Source organism: Ursus arctos, chromosome Y (genome assembly GCF_023065955.2).
Source record: "Ursus arctos isolate Adak ecotype North America chromosome Y, UrsArc2.0, whole genome shotgun sequence".
Lineage (NCBI taxonomy): Eukaryota > Metazoa > Chordata > Mammalia > Carnivora > Ursidae > Ursus > Ursus arctos.
In genome coordinates this window covers 23,803,991-23,827,421 of record NC_079874.1, presented here as the reverse complement: position 1 = coordinate 23,827,421, position 23,431 = coordinate 23,803,991, and the positions used below count along the sequence as shown (strand labels likewise).

At 37.9% G+C, this 23,431-nt stretch overlaps 2 protein-coding genes across 2 annotated transcripts in view; one reads left to right on the top strand and one right to left on the bottom strand.

Moving 5' to 3' along the window:
- Positions 1–1,357: 1,357 nt before the first annotated feature.
- On the bottom strand, positions 1,358–13,359 carry LOC125281228 (lysine-specific demethylase 5D-like). Its single transcript, XM_048213536.2, has 7 exons — positions 13,186–13,359; positions 11,949–12,071; positions 4,312–4,435; positions 4,029–4,192; positions 2,414–2,572; positions 1,897–2,016; positions 1,358–1,780 (listed from the first exon to the last, which is right to left on the bottom strand). Exons 1-7 carry the CDS (start codon positions 13,357–13,359, stop codon positions 1,613–1,615), a joined length of 1,032 nt encoding a protein of 343 aa, XP_048069493.2. The 3' UTR covers positions 1,358–1,612.
- Positions 13,360–18,803: 5,444 nt separating this feature from the next.
- Positions 18,804–23,431, top strand: part of LOC113248378 (eukaryotic translation initiation factor 4B-like) — a 174,758-nt gene continuing 170,130 nt past the window's right edge. Inside the window, 2 exon segments of the mRNA XM_057315351.1 lie at positions 18,804–18,896; positions 19,013–19,133. Of these exon segments, the coding sequence (XP_057171334.1) occupies positions 18,804–18,896; positions 19,013–19,133 (214 nt within the window).

Here is a 23,431-nt window from a genome sequence, read left to right as displayed (position 1 = left end):
TTTGGATGGGGCAAAATTCCAATAAATATAAACAATAAGTTGATTTATTATCTTTTCCAAAAGATTTTATTTATTTGTTTGAGAGAGAGTGATGTTTGTAACAGCCAAATACTGGAAGTGATCCAACAGAAAAAATGGATAAATGATGGTATAATCTCAGTGGAATATTATACAATAGAGAAAAACCAGGTACATTCAAGCTTTAATCAACAATGTGAATGATTTTTCAAAGTAGAACACTGATTTTTAAAAATCAAGTCTGAGATACACACACCATAAGATTTACGAAGCTCAAAAATTGGGTAACATGCTTTTTAGAAATACATTCATATGTAATTAAACACTAAAAAACTGAAAGAAAATTATGACAAAATTTTTATCTGTCTCCTTTTAGGGTTACTGAGGTGATGCAGGGAGAAATGACTTGTGGAGAAGCATGGAAATCGATGCAATTATATTAGAAAACATCAATTATCAGGTTCGAATGTGAGTTTGAGGATATTAATATTATGCTTTATAACTGATACAAAACCTACATTTATTCTGTTGTGGTTTTACAATATCATGATTCAATTATTTCCAATTTCCAAAAAGTAATTTAAAAAACACCAAGATGTCAATAAAGGAAACTACAGGTGGTGATTGCCTTGTATCCTTAGTTTATAGTTTTCAATTTTCCACAACTGATATGTAATACTTTTATTTAAGAATATGAACTATTTTCTTAATAAAAAGTCTGTTCAAATGCTCCTATGTAGGTATACGTATCTGTCTCTATATATACATTCTCATACATACATATATATATTAAGTTAATATAAATACATAAGAGCTGACTAAACCTTTTTGAAAATTTCTCCCCTCTTAAATTGCTACTTTTGCTATCTTGAACAAGTGTCTCATAAGGCTTTACATGAGGTCAATGTATATACAAGCTAAACACTATTTGTCTAGGCTCTGGCCATCATGGTAAAAGAATAATCAAAAAAGGAGTAAGTGCTCAATAATACATAAGATGCATTATCTTTTAGCTTCTTCTTCCCAACTAAGTTATGCTTCACCCATATTGTTTGATTGCCCACAAGAAATTCCTAATGTAATGAGTTAAATTTTCAGACATCGAAATGGGTCTGACTATACATGAGATTGCCTTGGATAAAACTAGTTTCCATATAACTCCATTTGTTCCACATAATGAACAAATTAAAAACTCAACTAGGGTACTTCCCAATGCTTTCTTTCGAATTTATATATAAATATGAATAAACTGGTAATAGCAGTTGTTTTTGTCTATCATGCAGATAGCCAAAGATGATAAGGTTTAAGTATTTACTTTTAAGGAAATCAGAAGGACTCCTGTAGCTCCTAATTGATAAATCCAAGGTTTAATACTATTCCTTGTGTTCTTTGCCATCACAAATGCAAAATGGTAATAGGGGTGGTAATGGTGGTTATGTGCACTGAGGATTACTGACAGATCAACCAATGCCAGGAAACCTGATCTCTATGCCTGTTATGTGAAAACAGCACTAAATGGAAGGAGTCATGAGAACAGATGGTTTCACATGCTAAAATGACTTTCCCTGATTGCGCTGTTAATATGAGTTAGAAATCACATTACCTCTTCCTCAGGGGATAGGTTCCCTTTGCTACTGCTGACAGGAAACCCACTGCCAAATTCTTTGGAATGAATGTCTGCTCCATACTCAACCGTCACATCTTCCTCAATGCTGCTCACCAATCTCCAAAACTCCTTCTCCACAAGTTCTGTAGGTACCATCTGTGACAAAAGATGTAAAAGATGATCACAGCACATTCCATTTTGGACCCATGTCTCTATGAGCACTGAAACTCATCAGACAGTAATCCCTATATTTCCACTCCACAACCACATACATGCACAGGCATGTTGAAGTAGTCGGCCTTGAAGGAATCAGCCATTTCACCAAAGCTCTGCAAACTGTACTCCTGGGTAGCCTGCTCAAAGCCAAAGGCTTCAGGGGGCCTCTTACACTCCTAAAATAGAAAGTATTTCAGCAAGAAAGAGGAAATAGGCAAAGAACCCAAAAAGAACAGCAGGGCATATATCTTATGTTCTACCCTCCACCTTTTCTTATGTTTCAAGGTAGGATGGTTTCTTCACTATCTACTAAACCTATTCCCTTTTCTTTGCTCATGTGGTTCACATCCTTTGTATTATGGTCCTTCCTGTTTTAAACGTATACAATTGTACAACTAGTCTGTCCAACCATTCTTGCTTAGTAACTCATAGACAATCAAAAAACCTGACAGACACAGTAAGTTAACAAAGTGTAGCCAGTAACACCTACTCTAGTTTTCCTTAAACCAAGAAGCTGGATTTAAAAAAATTGCCAAGTTCTAAATGTAAAATATTCATATTTAACAGTCATACCGCCATGATACACTTTGGGCATCTCCAGACCCCTCTAGGGATTTCAGGAAGCGGTGGCATTAGGCAGAAGATGTGGTAATTATCATCGCAGCTATCACAGAGAAGTAGTTTATCATCTTCATCTCCTCGGGAGCATATTCGACAGAGATATGAGTCAATCTACCAGGAAAAATAAAAATATAAGCTGCCTGCTCCATGATACCTTTTCTCAGGTTTCCAAACCACTTTATTTTGAACAGCTACCACCAGCCAACAGCTACGTAACGTCGTACGCATGAGTTCACTATATGGGGAAAAATATGACAGGACACACAATTATGAAATAATATAACACATCAAGAAAACCATGGTTAAGGTGCTTAGAGAACAACAAAGCAGATATTTTATATAAGATTTAATGGTACAAACCTCAATCATGAAGGTATAAACTGGCAAGGATCATTTAAAAATTATATACAGTTTAAAAAGTATGCTCAATGCAAGCTGAACATAATAATCCCAACTGACCAAATATCCAGTAACACCTGTTATTCTGGTATGAAGTTTAAATAGGTGTCCATTTTCACTCTAAAATGTGTCTTCATAATGAATGGGTCACTAAAGTAGTATGCTATAAGAACAAAACACTAGGGGGCAAGGCCAAACAACTTGGATAGTTAGATACCACTAAGATAATCTATTACCAGATAAAAAACAAAACGCATCAATACATTTTTAGCAGAACGAATAGTAGAAAAACTACCTGAAGTGACAATAGGCTGTACTGGAAGAATCAAGAACTAAAATGATGACTAAAAAGAGAGAAGACGAGAGTCACAGAGTAGGAGAAAATATATGATGTCTGTATGAAGCTAGAGAGATACATACATATATATATTCTCATATAGGAGACATGCATATGTAAATATACAAATATATGCACATATGTGTATGTATTTACACACACACTTACATTAGCTTACTTACATATACATGTGTGGCAGTGAGCTTTAGTCACAGCAATTTCAATCCTTTCATATACACAATAAAAATGCCTATATATGTTTCTTAATGGCATGCAGTTTAACAGTAGTATTATTTGATGTATTTCCAAACTGCAAACTACCAAAGACTCCACGAATAGTAAAAAAAGAATAAGAGAGAAAAATAAACTCCAGAATATTCAAGTAAGTCTAAAAGTCCTTCCAGTAAGCAGTACAAAACAGGGGAAAAGATGACTCATATACTTAAAGACATGAGGCAAGATCATAGAAAAGAGATACTGCTATACGAGATATGGTATTTTTGCAGAATTTGCCAAAAACAAACAGCTTTCACATTATGTCCTACCATATGTAGTTGTTAAAGATCAGAAAATACTTATTACTGGTACTGGGAAAGATTCAGCAGTTTGGTGGAAATTTCAGATTTTAAAAATTAGGAAACACAAATTTTCCTCCTAACTACAGTACCTCGGGTATGTTTCTTCTCCTTCCTAACCATCTGTCTCTTTATATGAAGGGCCCAGAAGTAAACGGAAGGGAGGAGAATGTAAGGTGGGATAAAATAACTTCACATTCCATCTAGTTCTCATAGTTCAAAAATAGTGTTAGAAAATCATAGATTAAGTCCTTACAAACTGTGCTCTACTGTGACTCCTCCTCAGCTGCATCGTCATCTTGGTGCAGGACTCTACACTATGATTCAAGTCCTCTCTGGGAAGTGATGACATCACTTTCACATCCTCTCTTGGTTCGTCCTTCATCAGAACAGTGCGGGAGCATATGACCCCTTCTTTATCTAGGGCAGTTAGAAACAAATCTGAAAACAAATCTATTCCCCCATCAAAGACAACAAACCAACTCTCCCACTTTTGTTCTTTAGCCCACACATTGCCTCTTGGCCCTATTAATCTTCACCTTTCTTCCGTAAAGTCTTATCCTTGGCCATAAGCCCCAAGCCCATCATCTTGGGACCAGCCCCATAGATCTGCAGCTTCTTCAGCTCTGGATTCTTCTCAATGTCTTCCTCTGTAGGTTCTGGCTATTAAGACAAGGTTCAAAGAAGGAAAAGAGTTACATATATATGTATATGTATGCATATACATATATAAATATGTATTTTAGGCAAGATCTAAACTTGCCTTATTTGCAAATATCTTGGGAGGTATTACAAAAGAAGTGACACAGATTAAAGTCAATCAACTGTTTCCACTTATTTTTAACTATTTATAAATGATATATCTTTGCCTGTAGGTAAGATATAGCCAGACAGGAGTTAATGAAAGAGAAATCTGAGTGGTAACTACCTTTCTCGAATGTTTTCGTGCTACAAATTAAATAATAGAATAGTTCTGTATTTACAGGCTAGTTAAGCTTAAGTATCATAAAATATACAGGTTATACTAAAGAATCAATAAATATATTATAAAGAACTCTCTTTCTATAGCTCAGTTGAAGATGCAAATGGGAAGTTAGGAGGATTCCGGTTTGAACTCAGACCAATAGAAATAACTTTCTTCCCACAACATAAACAAGGATCCTGGAAAACTACATAAACACATTATGTATCATAAATACATGTGTTATATACCATTTTCAGCACATCTCTTTTTACTGGACACTATGAGGTGTGTTTTACCTGGGTTTGAGTCCATTTTTGTTCTATTTTAAAATTAAAGCCCTACTGTAATTCTCCTTTTTATTTAAAGTTTTACGTTTTTGTAGATTTTATTCTGTATCTGTACACAAATACATTCATTTTCTAAGTTTTACCTATTCCCAAAGTAAGTTATGCAGGAAATAATATATACTGTACAACAATACCCACAATAAACACAGGATCAACTGAAGACAGAATGGTGGTAGTAAAAATAATTTCTCAATGATCAGACAGAGATCAAGGGAAACAGAGTCTGGAGCTCAAAACAGAGGTTTGTTCAAGGATAAAATTTCTGGGGGGCGCCTGGGTGGCTCAGTCGTTAAGCGTCTCCCTTCGGCTCAGGGCGTGATCCTGGCGTTCTGGGATCGAGCCCCACATCAGGCTCCTCCTGCTATGAGCCTGCTTCTTCCTCTCCCACTCCCCCTGCTTGTGTTCCCTCTCTCGCTGTGTCTCTCTCTCTGTCATGTAAATAAATAAAATCTTTAAAAAATAATAATAATAAAAAAAATAAAATAAAATTCTCAAAGGTTAATAAAAGGACAAAATTTTTGCTGACTGCCCTGGAGACTCCATCAGGAAGCCTGCCCACAAGGCGCTGGGAAAACCTCACCCCTGGATCCCCCAATCTCACCCTTGGGTATTTCTAGCACCCTCACCCATACCTACCATGTCTTTTGCAGCCAGCTCCCTGTGTTTATGGGTTATATGAACTTTGGTAGGTGTTTTCACTTGCAGAAAGCAGCTAAGCACCTGCGGGCCAGGGAGAAGCCACAAACTTGAGTATAGTGCCACCTTTAGGAGAACACAAGAGGCTATCAGCAGCTGACCTGGTGTACTGTATGACTGAGAGAAGATACACAAGCTTAAGAATTCTGCCCCAAGAAGGAATAAGAATGAGGCAGTTGTGCTAAAACAAGTTTTGAGAAACCTCAGAATCTCTAGCAGTACTGACAGAAGGTGTTTCTCCCATGAGGAAAATCAGTGAAAATTAGAGGAGGTGATCGCTACTTCAAATGCAGATAGCAATGCAAAACTGCAAGGAATACGACAAACAAGGAAACATCATACCACAAAAGGGTCACAAAAATCTTCCAGTAACTGAATCCAAAGATAGGGAGAGCTACAATTTACCCAACAAAGAATTTGAAGCAGCTGTTTTAAGGAAATTCAATAAGCTATAAGAAACCACAGAAAGACAATTCAATAAAATCAGAATAAGAACACAGAAACAAAATGAGAAATTAAACAAAGAAATAGAAATAATAGAAAAGAACCAAATAGAAATTCTGGAATTGAATAATTAAATGAATAAGTGGAAAAGATGTAATAGAGACCATCAACACCAGAATAAACTGAATAGAAGAAGAATCTCTAAGTTAGATGATGGGAACTTTGAAATTATAGTTGGGACGCATGGGTGGCTCTGTCAATTAGCTGTCTGTCTTCATCTCAGGTCTGGAGTTCAGGACTGAGCCCAATGTCAGGCTCCCTGCTTAGCGGGGAGCCTGCTTCTCCCTCTGCCTCGACCCCTCCGCCTCCCGCTGTCCTTCTCTTTCTCTCTCTCTCCCTTGCTCTCTCTCTCTCTCAAATAAATAAATAGAATCTTTAAAAAAATGTAATTATAGTCAATGTGAACAAAGTAAAAAGAATGAAAAAAAGTAAAGAAAGCAAATGTGACTATAAGAGACTTTTAATTAGGTCAAATATTGAAGTTCCAGAAGGAAAACGGAGAAAGAAGGAAGCAGAAACTTACTTTAAAGACATAATGACTGAGAACTTTTCCAAACCTTGTAAGACATTTGCACAAGTCCATGAACCTAAGATATCACTCCATAATTTCAATGAAAGGAAACTTTCAAGACAGATTTTAATAAAACTGTCAAACTTTAAGAAAAAACAGAAAATTGGGGCACCTGAGTGGCTCAGTTGGTGAAGCATCTGCCTTCAGCTCGGGTCATGATCTCTGGGTCCTGGGATCGAGCCCCACATCGGGCTCCCTGCTCAGCAGGGAGTCTGCTTCTCCCTCTTCCTCTGCCCTTCCCCCTCCTTCCATGCTAGCTCTCTTTCAAATAAATAAATAAAAATCTAAAATAAAGAAAGAAAGGAAGAAAAGAAAAAGAAAAACAGGGAATCTGAAGCAGCAAGAGAAAAGAAATTGTAACTTAAAATGATAGCCCCCATTAGGGTATCAGTGGATTTTTTAACAGAAATCTTACAGGGCAGGAAAGAGCAGGATGATATATTCAAGGGCTAAAAGAAAAAAAAAAAAAAAAAAAAAGAAAGAAAGCCAAGAAAGAATGCACCATCTGGCAAAGTTAACCTTCAGAAATGAAGAAAAATAAAGATTTTCCCAGATAAACAAGTCCTTAGGTATTTACTACAACTAGACTTGATTTACAAGAAATGCTGAAAGGAATTCTTCAAGCTGAAATGGAAGGATACTGATTAGTAACATGAAAATATATATCTTACTGGTAAAGATAAAAATATAGTCAAAATCAGAACACTCTAATACTGTAATAGTGGAGTATATCAATATTTAATTCTAGTATAAAGGTTAAAGGATAAGAATGTTAAATAAAACTATGGAACCTAAATTTGTTAACATATACACTGTAAAAAAGAGGTTAATTGTGACATTTTATAAAAGGGTAGAGTTTTTATATATAACTGTTAAGTTGTCATGAACATTAAATGGACTGTTAAATCTATAACATGTTAAGTCTAATGGTAGCCAGAAAACAAAACCTATAGAAGGTGCATAAAAGATAAATGAAAGAGAATCAGAGTTTACATGAGAAATTACCAATTTGCAAAGGAAGGCAGCAAGAAAGGAAGAAAGACACAAGGGTACTACAAAACAGTCGTAAGACAATGACTACAATGGCATTAAGTCCTTATGTTCTTTAAATAAAAATTTCTTTAAATGTAAGTGGATACATTTTCCAATCTAAAGGCAGAGCAGCTGGCTGAAAAAAAAAAAAAACCCAACTCTAAGTTGCATACTAAAGAGTCGCTTTATCTTTAAGAACACACTTAGCTTCAAACTGCAGGATGAAAAAGGTATTCTAGGCAAATGGAAATCAAAAGAGAATAGAGGGGAGCTATATTCATATCAGACAAAATGGATAATAGTCAAAAATGGTAATGAGATAAAGATAGGCATCATATAAAGGTAAAGGTATCAATTCATCAAGAAGCGACAATAATCATAAATATAGACATACCCAACAATGGAATAATTAAATACTTTAAGAAATATCTGACGAGTGAAATAGACAAGAACACAAAAATAGTAGAGGACTTCAATACCCCACTTTCAGTAACTGCTAGATCATCCAGAGAGAAAGTTAAAAGGAAATTTTGGCTTGAACCACGCTTAAAACAAAATGACCTAACAAACATATATAGAACATTCTATTCACTACAGCAGAAGACACATTCTTCTCAAATATGCGTGGAATTATCTCTACGATAGATCATATGATAGGCCACAGAACAAGCATTAGCAAATTTAAGGTGATTGATATTATACCAAATATTTGTTTTCTTTTAGAAAGAGAGAGAGAGAGAAAATATGCATGTGTGTGGGGGGAGGGCAGAGCTAGAGGGAGAAAGAGAATCTCAAGCAGACTCCTTGCTAAGTGTGGAGCCCCATGTGGGGCTCAATCTCCTAACTCTGAGATCATGACTTGAGCCAAAATCAAGAGTCAGAAGCTTAATGGACTAAGCCACCCAAGTATGTTTTCTAACCACAGCGGTTTTCAAAATTAGAAGTCAAAAACATGAAGAAAGCTGTTTACATTTGCATTTACAAATAAATGGAAATTAACACATTCTGAATAACAATTAGGTCAAAATGTATAAAAAGGGAAATTAAAAACTATATTCAAACAAAGGAAATGGAAACAAAATACTAGATCCTTTAGAATATAGCAGAAGCTGTTCCAATATTAAGGGTGAAAAAGATCTAAAGTAAATAAATTTTATACCTTGAGGAAATGCAGATAGAAAAACAAACTACCTGCAAGTGAGCAGAAGGAAGGAAATAATACGGAAGAGAACAGGGGAAGGACGAAAGGAAGGAAGGGAAGAAGGGACGGGAGGGAGGAAGAGAGAAAGGAAAGAAGGAAAGAAACACCAGTAAATATGAGAAATGATCATCAAAACTAAGAGCTGTTGGGTCAACTGGGTGGCTCAGTTAAGTGAATGACTCTTTTTTTTTTTTTAAGATTTTATTTTTTTATTTGAGAGACTGTGTGTACCTGAGCATGAGCAAGGGGAGTGGCAGGCAGAGGGAGAAGGAGAAGCAGACTTTCTGCTGAGCAGGGAGCCGCCTCCGAACTCGATCCCAGGACACTGGGATCATGACCTGAGCTTAAGAGAGATACTCAACTGAGAGTCAACCAGGCGTCCTTTGAACGACTCTTGGTTTCTGCTCAGGTCATGATTTCAGGGTCATGAGATCTGACCCTACAATGAAACTTGTGTCCCTGCTCAGTAGTACAGAGTCTGCTTGTCCCTCTCCCTCTGCTCCTCCCCTGCTCAATCTCTCTCAAATACATAAATAAAAATCTTAAAAAAAAAAAATCTTCCAGCCCCCCCACCGTATACAAAACAAAACAAAACAAAACAAAAACACAAAACTAAGAGTTGTTTTTTTGAAAAGGTGAACAAATTGAAAAACCTTTAGCAAGACTAAGGGAAAAAAAGGATGCAAGTAAAATTAAAAATGAAAGAGATACTGTAGAAATACATACATTTAAAAAGATTGCTAAGAACAACATATTTGAAGGCTCAGTTGGTTTAGCATCTAACTCTTGGTTTGGCTCAGGTCATGATCTCAGGATTATGAGATTGAGTTGTGTATCAGGCTCTGCACTCAGCAGGAGTCTGCCTCAGATTTTCCCTCTCCCTTTCCTTAGAACCTCCTCTGCTTGCATTCTCTCTCAAATAAACTCATAAACCAAAACCTAACTTTTGCAGGGCTTGTCTTTCTACAGAAAAGAGAGAAGAAGCAACAGTCAGAAAAAGATACACATCATCTGTTCAATTTCTGGAAATCTTTACTTTCAGGTCACCTGATGGTGTGAAGGTCCAGTCAGGGTTTGGAAGTCTTATATGAATCTGAAAGTCTGTTCCCTGGAGTTTGACAGCACAGGGTTGGTTAGCAGTTCCTGTTAAGTGCTTTTCCAGTGAGGTTAAAGAGAGTCTTTCTGAAAGTGTCTTTTCCAACAAGTAGATATTGGTTGCAAGGTATGATGCTTAAGGTCATCAATTCCCAGCAGCTCACTGTGAAAAGATTGCTCTATCAAAGCATGGTTATTTTAACAGATGCAGATAGAAAAAATTAACCTAATATACAATGTTGAAGTGTATCTCCTTTTGTTGACTGTGGGTCAGAGAAGGCAGGGGTCAAGTGCATTGGACATCCTATGCCTGTGTCAAAGGGTGAAGAGTATTACGAGTTTCAAAGGGACTGGATCTGAGATTCAGAAGCAATGGCAATTCTTTCAGCAAAGGTATTTGGAGAGTCTCTATAAACTTTGGTAATTGAGTTTAAATAGTGCTGTTAGTGCATTCAGCTACCCTGAGGACTGAGGATGGTATGCACAATGAAAGTATTGTGAAACTGGTAAAACGGCACAGAAATGTTGGTGTCCTTGACCAGTAAAATGGGTTACTACTCCCTAGAAAGTTTGAGAGGTGTTCCCCAGTAGGGATAATCTTTTCTTCCCTTCCCTTCCCTTCCCTTCTCCCCCCCTCCCCTCCCCTCCCCTCCCCTCCCTTCCCTTCTCCCCCCCTCCCCTCCCCTCCCCTCCCCTCCCCTCCCCTCCCCTCCCCTCCCCTCCCCTCCCCTCCCCTCCCCTCCCCTTCCCTTCCCTTCCCTTCCCTTCCCTTCCCTTCCCTTCCCTTCCCCTCCCTTCCCTTCCCCTTTTCTGTTTTGTTCCCTCCCTTCCCTTTTTCTCTTTTCTTCCCTTCCTTTCCCTTCCCTTCTTCCCTTCTTTCCTTTCTCTTCTTTTTAATAAGATTTTATTTATTATTTGTCAGAGAGAGAGAGAGAGAGGTAGAGCACAAGGAGGGGGAGCAGCAGGCAGAGGGAGAGGGAGAAGCAGGCTCCCTGCTAAGCAGGGCTCAATCCCAGGACCCTGGGATCATGACCTGAGCTGAAGGCAGATGCTTAACTGACTGAGCCACCCAGGCACCGCAGAGATAATCTTTTCTAACAGAAGAATCATTAGCCTAATATGAGAGAAAGCTTTGGTCCAGTAAGAAAACATACAAACTATGACTAAAACATTTACATTCATGAGATGGAGAAGCTGTATGAAATCGATTTGTACAGTCTTCCCTGGATTATACTTTGGATAGATAGGACAAGTGAAGTAGGCACTTTTTGTGCTCTTATGAACATTTCCTGACTGATATGGGCTCATGAATGCTACCATTTTGTTGTTGACCAGTGGTTCAATGCATGTACAAGTATAGAGAATTGAGAATTTCCAGTAGGCCAGATTGTTATTTACTCCAAATCAGAATTCTTTCTTTTTATCAAATCCAAAATGTTTATGGTTTCACCATTGGCTATGGTATAAGCTCTCATAAGGGCATTATAATTCAACCTTTTGGGCTGAAGTAGCTACAGGTAAAAGTGCTACCTTAAGGACTTAAATGGGAATTATAATAGCATACCTAGCACAATATTTATCATTTTTGTTCTTTAAATAATAACTATCAATAAAACTATGCAAAATCTGTATTGGTTATAGAAGTTTCCTGTAAATCGTGGTGGGGGATTTTAAAGGTAATCTCTTAGTATTATGCAGTTGTAAACAGTTTCATCTGGACCCAGATGACGTTCTTGTTTTGAGATCTGATGTCCTAAGCATCTAACCTGAGTCTGAGTAAACTGCAATTTTTCTCTGGAGACTTTATATGCTCTGTGGCCAAAAATTTTAATAGGCGAATGCTGCCCCTTGTGAAGAAGTTTGAAAAGGCGAGCGAAAAAGCAAATCATCTAGAGTATGCAGAAAACTTTTTATCATCCAAATCAGCTTTTAAGGATTGTGAACGGTAAGAATTCTGTGAAACCCTGGGCCATGACTGTCTAGATGTATTGACATTTTTCCCAAGTGAAAGCAAAAAGTTATCAGATATCTTTATCAACTGGAATACATAAAAAACAAACAAACAAACAAACAAACAAAAAAAACCACTCTATACATCAATTACAGTGAAAAATTTGTGTTTAGTGGGAATGAATGTCAGTAGTGTATGAGGACCAGGAACAACAGAGTGATTTATGTTATTTATTTCTTGGAAGTCCTGGACAAACCTCCATCCTCACCCACTGAGCTTTCTCACTGGTAAAACAGGGCTGTCACAGATACTAGTGAGGCCCTGAGATTTGGAATCTTCTACTGTGGGCTTGATGCCCATATAGGGCATTGAGATTATGGAAAGAGGTTTTAAGGGATCTCTTTGAGTCTTTTTAAAAAAAAGATTTTATTTTTTTATTTGAAAGCAAGAGATCACAATTGGGAATGGGGGAGGCAGGCAGAGGGAGCTAGAGAAAAAGTTTCCCAGTAAGCAGTGAGCCCCATGTGAGACTCAATCCCAGTACACTAGGATCATGACCTGAGGTGAACGCAGAAGTTTAACCAACTGAGCCAGTCAGGCACCCTTCTTTGAATCTTGATGAAAAGTTGAGTCTTGACAGGAGGTACACTGTGGATTCTGTCAGGAGCAGTAGAAGATTTTGTCCATAAAGAGGATGGCAGCTGTTCCAATATGGACTGGTGGTCATTGTCCCCAGACTTACCTATAGTACCATCAGAGACATAGCATAAAAAATATATCAAGTGGTCATATTAATTCCCCTGGTTAGCCAGTTTGGTTATTACTGTTAAATTCTAAATTATTCCCCCTTTTGAGACAAAAATTGTGGTCAGTATTTTGAGCCAGGGGCTGCTTTATAGTAATGGGATTGAGCACCAAGAATACAACTCTAGTGTCAGTACAGACACAGATCAATTTCCAGGCTGGAGAGTGGTTTCCATGAACCAATTAAGAGGGAACATTAAGAACAGCTCTGTAGTTCCTTGGAGGTTGTCTTTTTGAATTGGGAGTACCTTGGAAAGACTGGCCACAGGACTGAAGATGTCTGGAACACTTAAATTCACATGCCTTGGCTCTTTGCAATAGTAGCACAAACTAGAAGATTTTGGGGCTGGGGGCTGCAGTTTAGGGACCAACATTTGCGGGAGTTGAAAATTGAAAATTTCAGCAATTGTTAGGTGACCCATCTAGACGTTAGTGAGCTTGTTGGCCTTATTAACTAAATCTGGAGTGGGTGGTTTTACATTCCATTCTGGTCCTTTTAAGTGAAAGAGAATGATCTCAGTTCAGCCCATGAATAAGCATAGAGTTAAATGCAATGGAGGTGGATACATCTAGGGAAGACCAGAATATTCTTTAAACACAATTTAGATTTGATTATAATAGTCATGAATGGATTTATCACATTTTGTATGTAAGCCTGAATTTTGTTCCAATCAGAAGTCTTGAAAAAAGCTACTGTAATTTTTTGATGGAGATTTCCGGTGAGTGTTCTAGCATCCTTATTGCCAGGAGTTAAGGGTCTTTTTCTGTAAATCCCCTTCAAGATGTTGTCTTCTGGTTAGTTTTATCCAGTGTTTGGGCTGGCCTTTATCAACAAGCATGGGCACCAACTGATAAAAATCTGAGCAACCAGATTGATAAATTTGAATAACTTTGCTAAATTCTTTAGGAAACTTATGGGCTCCTCAGTCGCTTTAGGAAACTTTAACTATGGCTCACAATTCAGCCTTATTATAGGGAAAATAGGAAAGTTAAGGTTTATGTAGATCCTCAGAAGACTTAGAGAGGTAGATTTTATACGTGATTTAGTCAAAGGGCTGAGAAGTAATGAAAGAGGTAGATTTTAATACGTTCAGGAGACAAGGAAGTAAGGTGAGATTTGGAGGAAATGGTAGTTTGACAGAGAGAGTAGAGGAAAATGGCACCAGAAGAGGGGTCTAAGCACAAGGAGGCCACTGTGTGTCTGCAGACAAAGATGATGCAGGAGGAAAAGAAGCTATTTTTACATCTCATCGTTTGTAATTTAGAAATAGTATTTTGTAAAGAGGAAACTTAGAATCCTAAAAACAGCAGGAAGCCACAAGGTACCATTTAAATAAACAGTCCTATCAGGTTTTTCTCCCTCTTTTCTTTTTTCTTAAGGAACTATAGCTTTCTAATTTAATTTTTAGTAGGACAAATTTGGGGAGATCAAAAGTTTCCCATTGGGGCACCTGGGTATCTTAATTTAACTTGGGTTAAATGTCCACCTCTTGGTTTCTGCTCATGTCACAATCTCAGGGTTGTGGGATAGAGCCACAGATCAGGCTCTGTACTCAGTGTGGAGTCTGTTGGAGATTCTTTCCCTCTCCCTCTGCCTTTCTTTCCCCCTCTACTCCTCCCCCTCTTCTTGCTCTTTCTCTCTAAATAAATAAATAAAATCTGAAAACAAAGTTCCGCACACTAGTCATTGAAGTTTTGAATTACTTTAGGTAAGTTAGTCTATTTAGTTATAAATGCACAAGCACAGGGACCATAGTTTTCAAATATAAACCGGCAAGAGTCTCAGTGCAGGGGTGTGGTGGGACACCCTTAAAGCATTTTGCTGACTGGCATCCCATTTCTTAGAGGTTTTTTAGGAACCAGAGCAGAGACCAGCACAGTTTCAGAAAGTGAGGTGCTGCACACCTCTAGCACAGTTCTAGTAAGAAGAGTCCAACCCCAGACAGAACTAGGAGCAGAGACTTCACAGTTCCAACAGGCTCAGTTCCAACGGAAACAATCCAATTCCCAAAAGGAGTTGACCCAAAGGCCTGCACAATTCCAAGTGGCACAATTAAAACAGTCCAATTAAGTAGAATTGAAGGCTAACATTCAAACTGGCACATTTCCAGTATGAGCAGTGATTCCAAACAGGATTCAGACCAAAGGCAAGCATAATTCTATCAGAAACAGTCTGATTCCAAGATGGAGGCAGACTAAATGCCAAACAAGTACTTTCAGAACATGGAAACACAACCAAGGCCTTAAAACAAATCCCAAGTAAAGCATGGATAGCTCATACAGAAAGCAGGAAGCACCAAATCCAGGAGAAAACTTATCCTGCAATCTCAGGGTTGGAGAAAAGGCCTTAAGTACAGTTAGCTCTATGCGTTCTGCTTGCTCATCAGTCCTAGAGTTGTTGGTGTCTTCTCTGGGATCCCCATGTAATGTAAACTTTCAAAATAAGGGTTTATTTGGGAATAGTGGAGAATTACAATTCTGAACAAGCAAGCTGCAGCAAAACCTTAGGCAAGTCTGGAGAACAAAAGAGAGGAGGGTTCTTAATGCTCTTTGGTAGAGGAAGCGGGCTTTGAAAAAGCTGTTATAAAGTAAAAAGTACATTGGCTACACTGAGAGTTCAAAGTATAGTGTATTCTAATTGGCTGGGCTGTTGTGGGAAGGTGAGAGGGAGAAGATAAGCCCTTTCATAAGGAGAGTAAAGTAGTATAGTAAAGTAGTATCCACAAGCAAGATCTGTCTCTTCCTCTCTAATCTGCAGTTGAGAGGGAATGGTAGGTAGGACTGGTAGGAATGCCAATTCCCCTTCCAAGCGCCATTTTACCGAAGTTTCCTTTTCTTGATTTTCACAATATCAACAACAAAAAGAGGTGTGCTGTGCTAATTCCAAGACAGGGTGAAGAATAGTGTAAATTCAAAGAGGAATGTGAACATTTCTTAATGAGAGAGGAAACTGTAGAAAGATGTGTTTGGAAAGGATCACAGCAGTTGAAGCTCTTCGCAGTGGATTTCTTCCTTGGTTAAACAGTAACCCCCTGAGGAACTTTTTAAAATTCTTGAAACCTAGGTCTTAAGTCTGACCAATTACATCAGAAAGGAATATAGAAATAAGTAAAGACCAGCTAAATGAAAAAAACAAAGGCTATCTATCCTGAGTTTGCTGTAGTAAGAGAGTCAGCCATGATCATTCACCTGAAAGGTAGGCAGAAGATTGGAAAAAGGTACCAGATCTTTCCTGATTGGAGAATATTGGTTCCTGTAGGAAGGGGAAGGAAGCTGTAGGCAGGTAAGCTAGAAAGGAAGAATCCTGCATGCTTTGCTAGGAGTGTATATTTGGCTTGTTTGGACCTAAATTGAATCGGGATAAAAATTAAGGAACATGACAATTATTAATCAAATTCTGGCCATTTTGGAATGATCATTATGAAATTATTGTTTAGCCCTGGATTATTATTAAAAATAGCAATCTGGTATTGGAAGTATGATTTATAGCAATCTGGGTATCTGACTTGTTAGAGATAAGCATTGGTTTCCTGGGTAGTTTGCAGGAGAAAGTTCTATTTTTATACACGGCCTGACCATTATCTGGTTATTTATTCATTTTTAATTGATATATTCTCAGTAGGTAACATTATATTACTTTGAGGTATACCATACAATAATTGACTATTTGTATTACTAAAAAGAAAAACACAGATCTCAATGGTATCAAGGGCAAGTCACTAACCTAGAGCTTAACTTAACCTAACTGCACTTTTCTTCTCCCATGGAAATGTAGTCTTAACCAGTAATTTTTAGTCTATTTAAAATGCCCATATTACCTTTAAAGTTTGAAATTCATTGTTTTATTTCAAGTGAGATCACCTTCGTTTGGGGACAAAAGAGTCTGACTAGTGAAAGTACCTCATCTTACTTTGGATGGGCCCAGGTGACACATTACATTATCAGTGCTAACCAGGAAATAAATCTTTTCTTTTTTTTTCTTTTGAAGGAGGGCACGAGTTGCACAGAGCACTGGATGTTCTATGTAAACAATGAATCATGGAACACTACATCAAAAACTAATGATGTACAGTATGGTGACTTATATAACATAATAAAAAATTAAAAAAAAATATTTTAAAAGGATTCTAGGCTCCACCCAGGAGCCCCTGAAAACCTTTCACTCCTGACTCTCTTGCCACCCCCTCCCCAAAAGCTTTCTATTTTGTACAAATCCTTGAGCTTCCCTGTACTTGTTAGATGGGATGCTGCTGGATTTATGAAACACTTGATTGAGTCCAGTTAGACCCTTAAATTTACACAGTTGAATTTTTGTCTTTTAACACTATGTAAAAAAGTCATGTTTTTGAAGGTTGCTTATTGTATGTGCAGTTGAAAACCGCTGCTATTAATGTTTTGTTTTTTTCCTATGAGAGGGACAAAATTCCTTGAATTATATTGTGTTCCTTCCTAAGTATGATAAATGTGGCCTTGCTTTTCATAGGCTGGAATCATATCAGTGATCTACATTTGTGTCAGTCTTGGTTACTGCAGAGATAGCTAGGGGCTTTGTTAGTGTGGTCTGAAAAGAAGCAATGGCTGATTAGGAAGAAACAAGTCTCTGAAAAAGAAGGTTTAGGTTTTCTATTAGTCTTAACTATGGAGCATGGTTTGCTAATAACCTGCTGTTGGCCTGAAGCCTTATTGATGACATAAACAGTTGATAAACGCATATTTTGTATAAGTATTTTATTCTGTATTCTTAAAGTAAAGTGGACTGGGAAAAGAAAAAGTTATTATAAAGTCATAAGAAAGACAAGATGTACTTACAGAATTGTATTTATCAACACTATAAATTTATGTCATGTCTTATACCATGAATCATCTTGTCAGTACCTTTGCATCAATATTGCTTTATTGTCAGAAAACACTGTAGATGTTATATGTACCACTAACACTAGACACCAAAAAGGAAAAGATAACATGAAAAAGCAATTCATATTTATTTACAGGTATAACAGTTCGTGCGTTGACAACAAAGAAGCGGTGGTATGGTTGCTTTTGGTAACCACTGTGGTCTATACGATTGCTTCTTGGTAGTCAGCCTATACATAACTAATGAACGAATCAGTATAAAATTTTAATGGCCTATGGTATCACAGTCACATTCATAATACAGAATTGGACACATAAATACATTAAAGAAGAAACAGTTACATGTGATGAGAGGCTGATACAGTTTCTCCAATTCTGAGAGAGAGGCATCATTATAGCGTAAGGCAACTCTTTGAAAGCAAAACATAAAACAGTAAGAGCACCAGCACATTATTAATTTTACGTTAAGTCTTACTCTCTGTATGGCTCTGTAAGGATAGGCTATCCACTTCCCTGTGAGTCTTGCACACGATGTCCTACACAGTGAATACATGATGATGCTAATGACACGAAACATCTCATGCAGTTCCTGCTGTATGATTACTAAATTTTCCCATAAAGACACACACAAACACAATGGATAAGTATATTAACTGTACAGCATGATGATGATTTACTGTCCACTAAATGGAAGGGGATCATCATAAAGGTCTTCATCCTCCTCATCCTTGCAGTGAGTAGGCTGAGGAGGAGTTGGTCTTGCTGTCTCAGGGGAGGCAGGAGAGGCAGGTACACTCAGTGTAACTTTATGGGAATACAAAGTAGTTTCTGTCACACTTTCTTGCTTTTTCGTTTCTCTAAAAATGTCACTGTATGGGTCCAGCCCTTCTACAGTTTGCTTTACTTTCAGTGTCCATATCATGGAAGGGTCCATGTCGTAAAAGAAGTCAAAAGCAGTCTTGAATAATCAGAGCCTTCTGCCAGACTGCCTACTGTCGATTTGTTTTCCGGCATGGCTTCCTCTGTGTCTCCATCCTCATCATCTGGTACTGGTTCAGGAGTTCTCATCTCCCTCAAGTTGACTTCTGTCAAGTCTTCTGAGGTGGTGTGTATTAGCTCTTGAATGTCTCCAAGATCCAGATCTTTAAACCCTCACCCTCCACCTTCGTTGCCATACCTATAATCTCTTTTATGATTTTGCTGATTGCCTCTGTTGTAAAGACTGTGAAGTCAGGCACAACACCCAGACACAGTTTTCTTCAGCAGGAGTTACTGGGGCTTCATGGCTCTCATGGATTTTTCTCTGACAATGGTGGCGTCTTCGATGGTGCAGTCCTTCCAGGTTCTCATGATGTTCTTTACATCGGGGTTCTCTTCCCTAGCACTGACAGCTCTTTTCATATGGTGCCATGTGTGTTGAACTTTAAAGGACCTTATTTATGACCCTCTGATCTGGGGGCTGAATTAGAGACGTTGTGTTTGGGGACAAGTAGACCACTTTGATACCTCTGGTGCCGAACTCATGGGGGACTAGCTCGTGAGCAGCACTGTCCAATATCAAAAGAACTTTAGGAGGTAGTCCCTCACTGGCAGGGTACTTCCTGATGGCAGAGACAAAGCATCGATGGAACCAATTCAGAAAAAGGGTTTTCATTGTCCGGCTTTCTTGTGCAACCGAGAGAGGCTCTGGTGTTTATCTCTTCCCTTCTAGTCTCAGCGACTTGAAGCAGTTCTCACAAATTAACAGCAGACGTGATCAGGCCTGGCTGCTTTTGCACAAAACAGTAGACTTGGCCTATGCCTTCCTGCCTTAAATCCTTGTGTTTGCTTCTCTTCCTTTGTGACACTTTCTTCCAGAGTAGGGCACTTTTGTCTGCATAAAAACCTGCTTTTCCTTTGGTGATTTTCTTAATGGTATCTGGGAATTTGTCTTCTGCCTCTTGGTTGGCAGGGGCTGCCTCTCCTGTTTTCTTGACATTTTTCAAGGCAAAGTTCTTTCTAAATTTTTGGAACCATCCTTTGCTGGCATTAAATTTTCCAGCTTTACATTCCTTCACCTTCCTTTTAAGTTATTGTATAATGACTTTTCCTTTTTCTAGGATCGAATTAGAGTCTGTCTATAGGTATGCCTCCCTTAGGGCAACCCCATACCCACAGGAAAGCGGCATTTACAACATGAGACATGAAAAGGCATTTCACAAAAGATAGTGACGGGTTTTTGCACCTGCTGGCCTGGCTTTAGTGATGGCTTCCTGGATTTCCTCTTTTTAAACAAGTGGTCTTTATGCTGGATTCATATATCTTGAAATGGTGGGTAACTGCAGGTGCAGACCTCAACCTATAGTACATATCAGGCAATTCAACTTTTGTTGTAACATCATGACTTTGCTTCTTTTGAGCCATTCCAGCATCAGTAGGGGCACTTTGGTACTGTGGTCTTATCTGAGGTTCATGATAGTACACTAAACACCATGGAAAATACTAACAGCAAGAGATCACGTTCTTTTGTGGTAGGAGATGAACTGTTCAAGAAGGGATGATTAGTCACAGTTGAAGGATATTCATGACAGTTGAACTCACTGCAATAACAACAGAAAGTGGCTAAGAATTTATAACAGTAGTACAGTTTGTATTTAATATTCCATCTTTGCTTTTGTTCATATTTTTTTCAGCTGTGAGTGGTACTATATATACTCTGCAAGCATTTATATATTAACTTTGGATAAATTAAACATTTTTGTAATAGATTTGTGTATATACTTGACCCTTGAACAACATGGCTTTGAACTATATGGGTCTCCTTCAAGCAGTTATTTTCCTTCATAAATACAGTTCAGTATATTTTTTAAATATATTTTTTCTTCTTTATAATTTTAACAACATTTAGTTTTCTCTAGCGTATTGGATGAATATACTTTATGGTACATTTAACATACAAAATATGTGTTAATAAGCTGTTTATTCTATAAGAAAGGCTTCTGGTCCACCGGAAGCTGTTACTAGGTAACTTTCAGGGGAAGGAGAAGTTACACATATATTTTCAACTCTGTGGGGTCAATGCCCTTACCTCCCACCTTGTGCAAGTGCCGATTGTATTTTAGAGTAATAAATGGCAAACTAGACTAGTATCTAAATATATTTTATGCATTAATGACAAACTGAAGTTTTACTTAAGTTTTTAAATGTTTCTAGGCTATAGGATTTATCTGTGAGTTTTTTTCAAATTGTCTCAAATCTCCAAAACTTTTCCCATATATTATGGGAATTTAAAATATTTTTTAATTAATTAAAAATTTTAAATATTTTATTTATTTAATTTTATTTTTTAAAAAGATTTTATTTATTTATTTGTCAGAGAGAGACAGAGGGGCAGAGGGAGAAGCAGACTCTCCATTTATTTATTTATTATATAGAGAGAGTGTGGGGCAGTGTTACAGGATCCCAGGGTTCTTGTCTCATGGATTCAAAGAATGAATCTCACGGACACAAAAGGGTGAAGTGAAGTGAAAGTTCATTAAGTGAAGGTGAGAGCAGAAAGGAAAGCAGAAGTTCCTTAGTTGAGAAGGGTCCTGAATGGGTTGGCACAGAGGGCTTCTAGTGGCATTCTTTTATTGAGGACTTCGTGGAAGCCTGTGGCCTTGAGATTCTTGTGCTGTCTTGGTGTGAGCAAGGACTATTGATAACACCCTTAATGACTTAATTCTTTGAGATTTGGCCATTTTCTATGATTACACTGTAGCCGCCAAAGAAAAATACTCCCTAACAGTCAGGGACAGATGGTCTGTTTCCTTAACTCTTTTTCACTCTGGCTTAGAGTTTTGCCTGTCAGGAATACTTTCAGAGCCTAGCCAGGCCCCCAAGCTCCTCACACCTGACCTCTCCCTGCTTATACCTTAACACTTTCCTATTTAGCGGGGCTTGGGGGGGTGGGGAGGCTGGGGGTGAATGGCAAAGGAGAGGGAGAGAATCTCAAGCAGACTCCATACCTGGTGTGGAGCCCAACATGGGGCTCTTTTTCATAACCCTGAGATCAGGACCTGAGCCAAAACCAAGGGTCGGACTTAATGGACTCAGCCAGCCAGGTGCCCCTCCAATATATTAATTTTAGGGGCGCCTGGGTGGCTCAGACATTCAGCTCAGGGCATGATCCTGGTGTTATGGGATCGAGCCCCACATCAGGCTCCTCTGCTGGGAGCCTGCTTCTTCCTCTCCCACTCCCCCTGCTTGTGTTCCCTCTCTCTCTGGCTGTCTCTCTCTCTGTCAAATAAATAAATAAAATCTTTAAAAAATATTAATTTTAAAAACATGTGTATAACTGGACCTTTGCAATTCAAATGTGCATTGTTGAAGGGTCTGTATGTGTGTGTAGTTTGGTTTTGTTACTATTTTAGAATTTGGCTTATGAATAGAGATACCTGCTTCATTGCCTTAAGTAATTGCTCAACACCATAACATAAACTAAGATTCATATATTTATATTTTCAGGGTGGATCCCTTCTCTGAACTGCATACTCATCATATTTAGATATAAATATTTAATTGGACATATCAATGCACATAGTCTGGAGTCTAATTTTTGATTTCTTACCAACTTTCACCTGCTACTCATATAGTCTTTAGACTACATTCTTCCCATTATTTCCCAGTCTAAAATCTTTGGAGTTACTCCTAACTCTTATTTACGTTCTATTCAATCCATCAGTAAATTCTATTACTTCTGAATTTAAAATTTTTCCAGAATAGTACCACTCTCATACCACCTTCCTTTGTTTTTTTATGCACCATCTTCTAACTGGTGTCTATAGTTTTATCCTTACTACTCCATATGTTTTTTTAACCCTACAGAAAACAATGAATTAGGGGCGCCTGGGTGGCTCAGTCGGTCAGCTGAAGCGTCTGCCTTCAGCTTAGGTCATGATCTCAGGGTCCAGGGATTGAGCCCCACGTCAGGCTCCCTGCTCAGTGGGAGTGTACTTCTCCCTCTCCCTCTGTCCCTTGCCCTGCTCATGCTCTGTCTCTGTCAGATCAATAAATAAAATCTTGGAAAAAAAAAGAAATGATGAGTTAAAAAATTATGTTTTCAGGTCTCCAAAGATTACAGGCAAAAAGTAGTTAGTGGATAATTATTACAATTCTGCCAATATATAATTCACTTACAGTACAGTTCACTCATTGACAATGATCAATGTGGTTTTGGTATATTAAATTTTTTAAAAATGGTAAAATAGATATAACAAAATTTGCTCTGTTAAAAGACAAAAATTCAACAGTAAATTTAAAGATCTAATTGGCTTTATTAAGTAATTCATGATTTGGGCAGCATTCCCACCAACAAATAGGAGAGAGCCAAGGATTTGTACAATATGGAAAGTTTTTACAGGAAAAACTGTGTGTGTGTGGGGGGGGGTGGTTATTTAGTCACTAATAAAAGAAAAGAAAGTAGTATTCGAGGCAGCTCAGCTTTCATTGGGGTAAAGACAAGTTATCTTATTGGAGAATCACCTCATTTTCATTAGGGAGATAAAGAGGGTGCATTTGATAGATTACCTTATTGGGTGCTTACTAGAAAGTTCCTGACTGACCAATGAAGACTACATTTCTGGTGAAAGTTGAAACTACAATTATATTATATATTAAGCC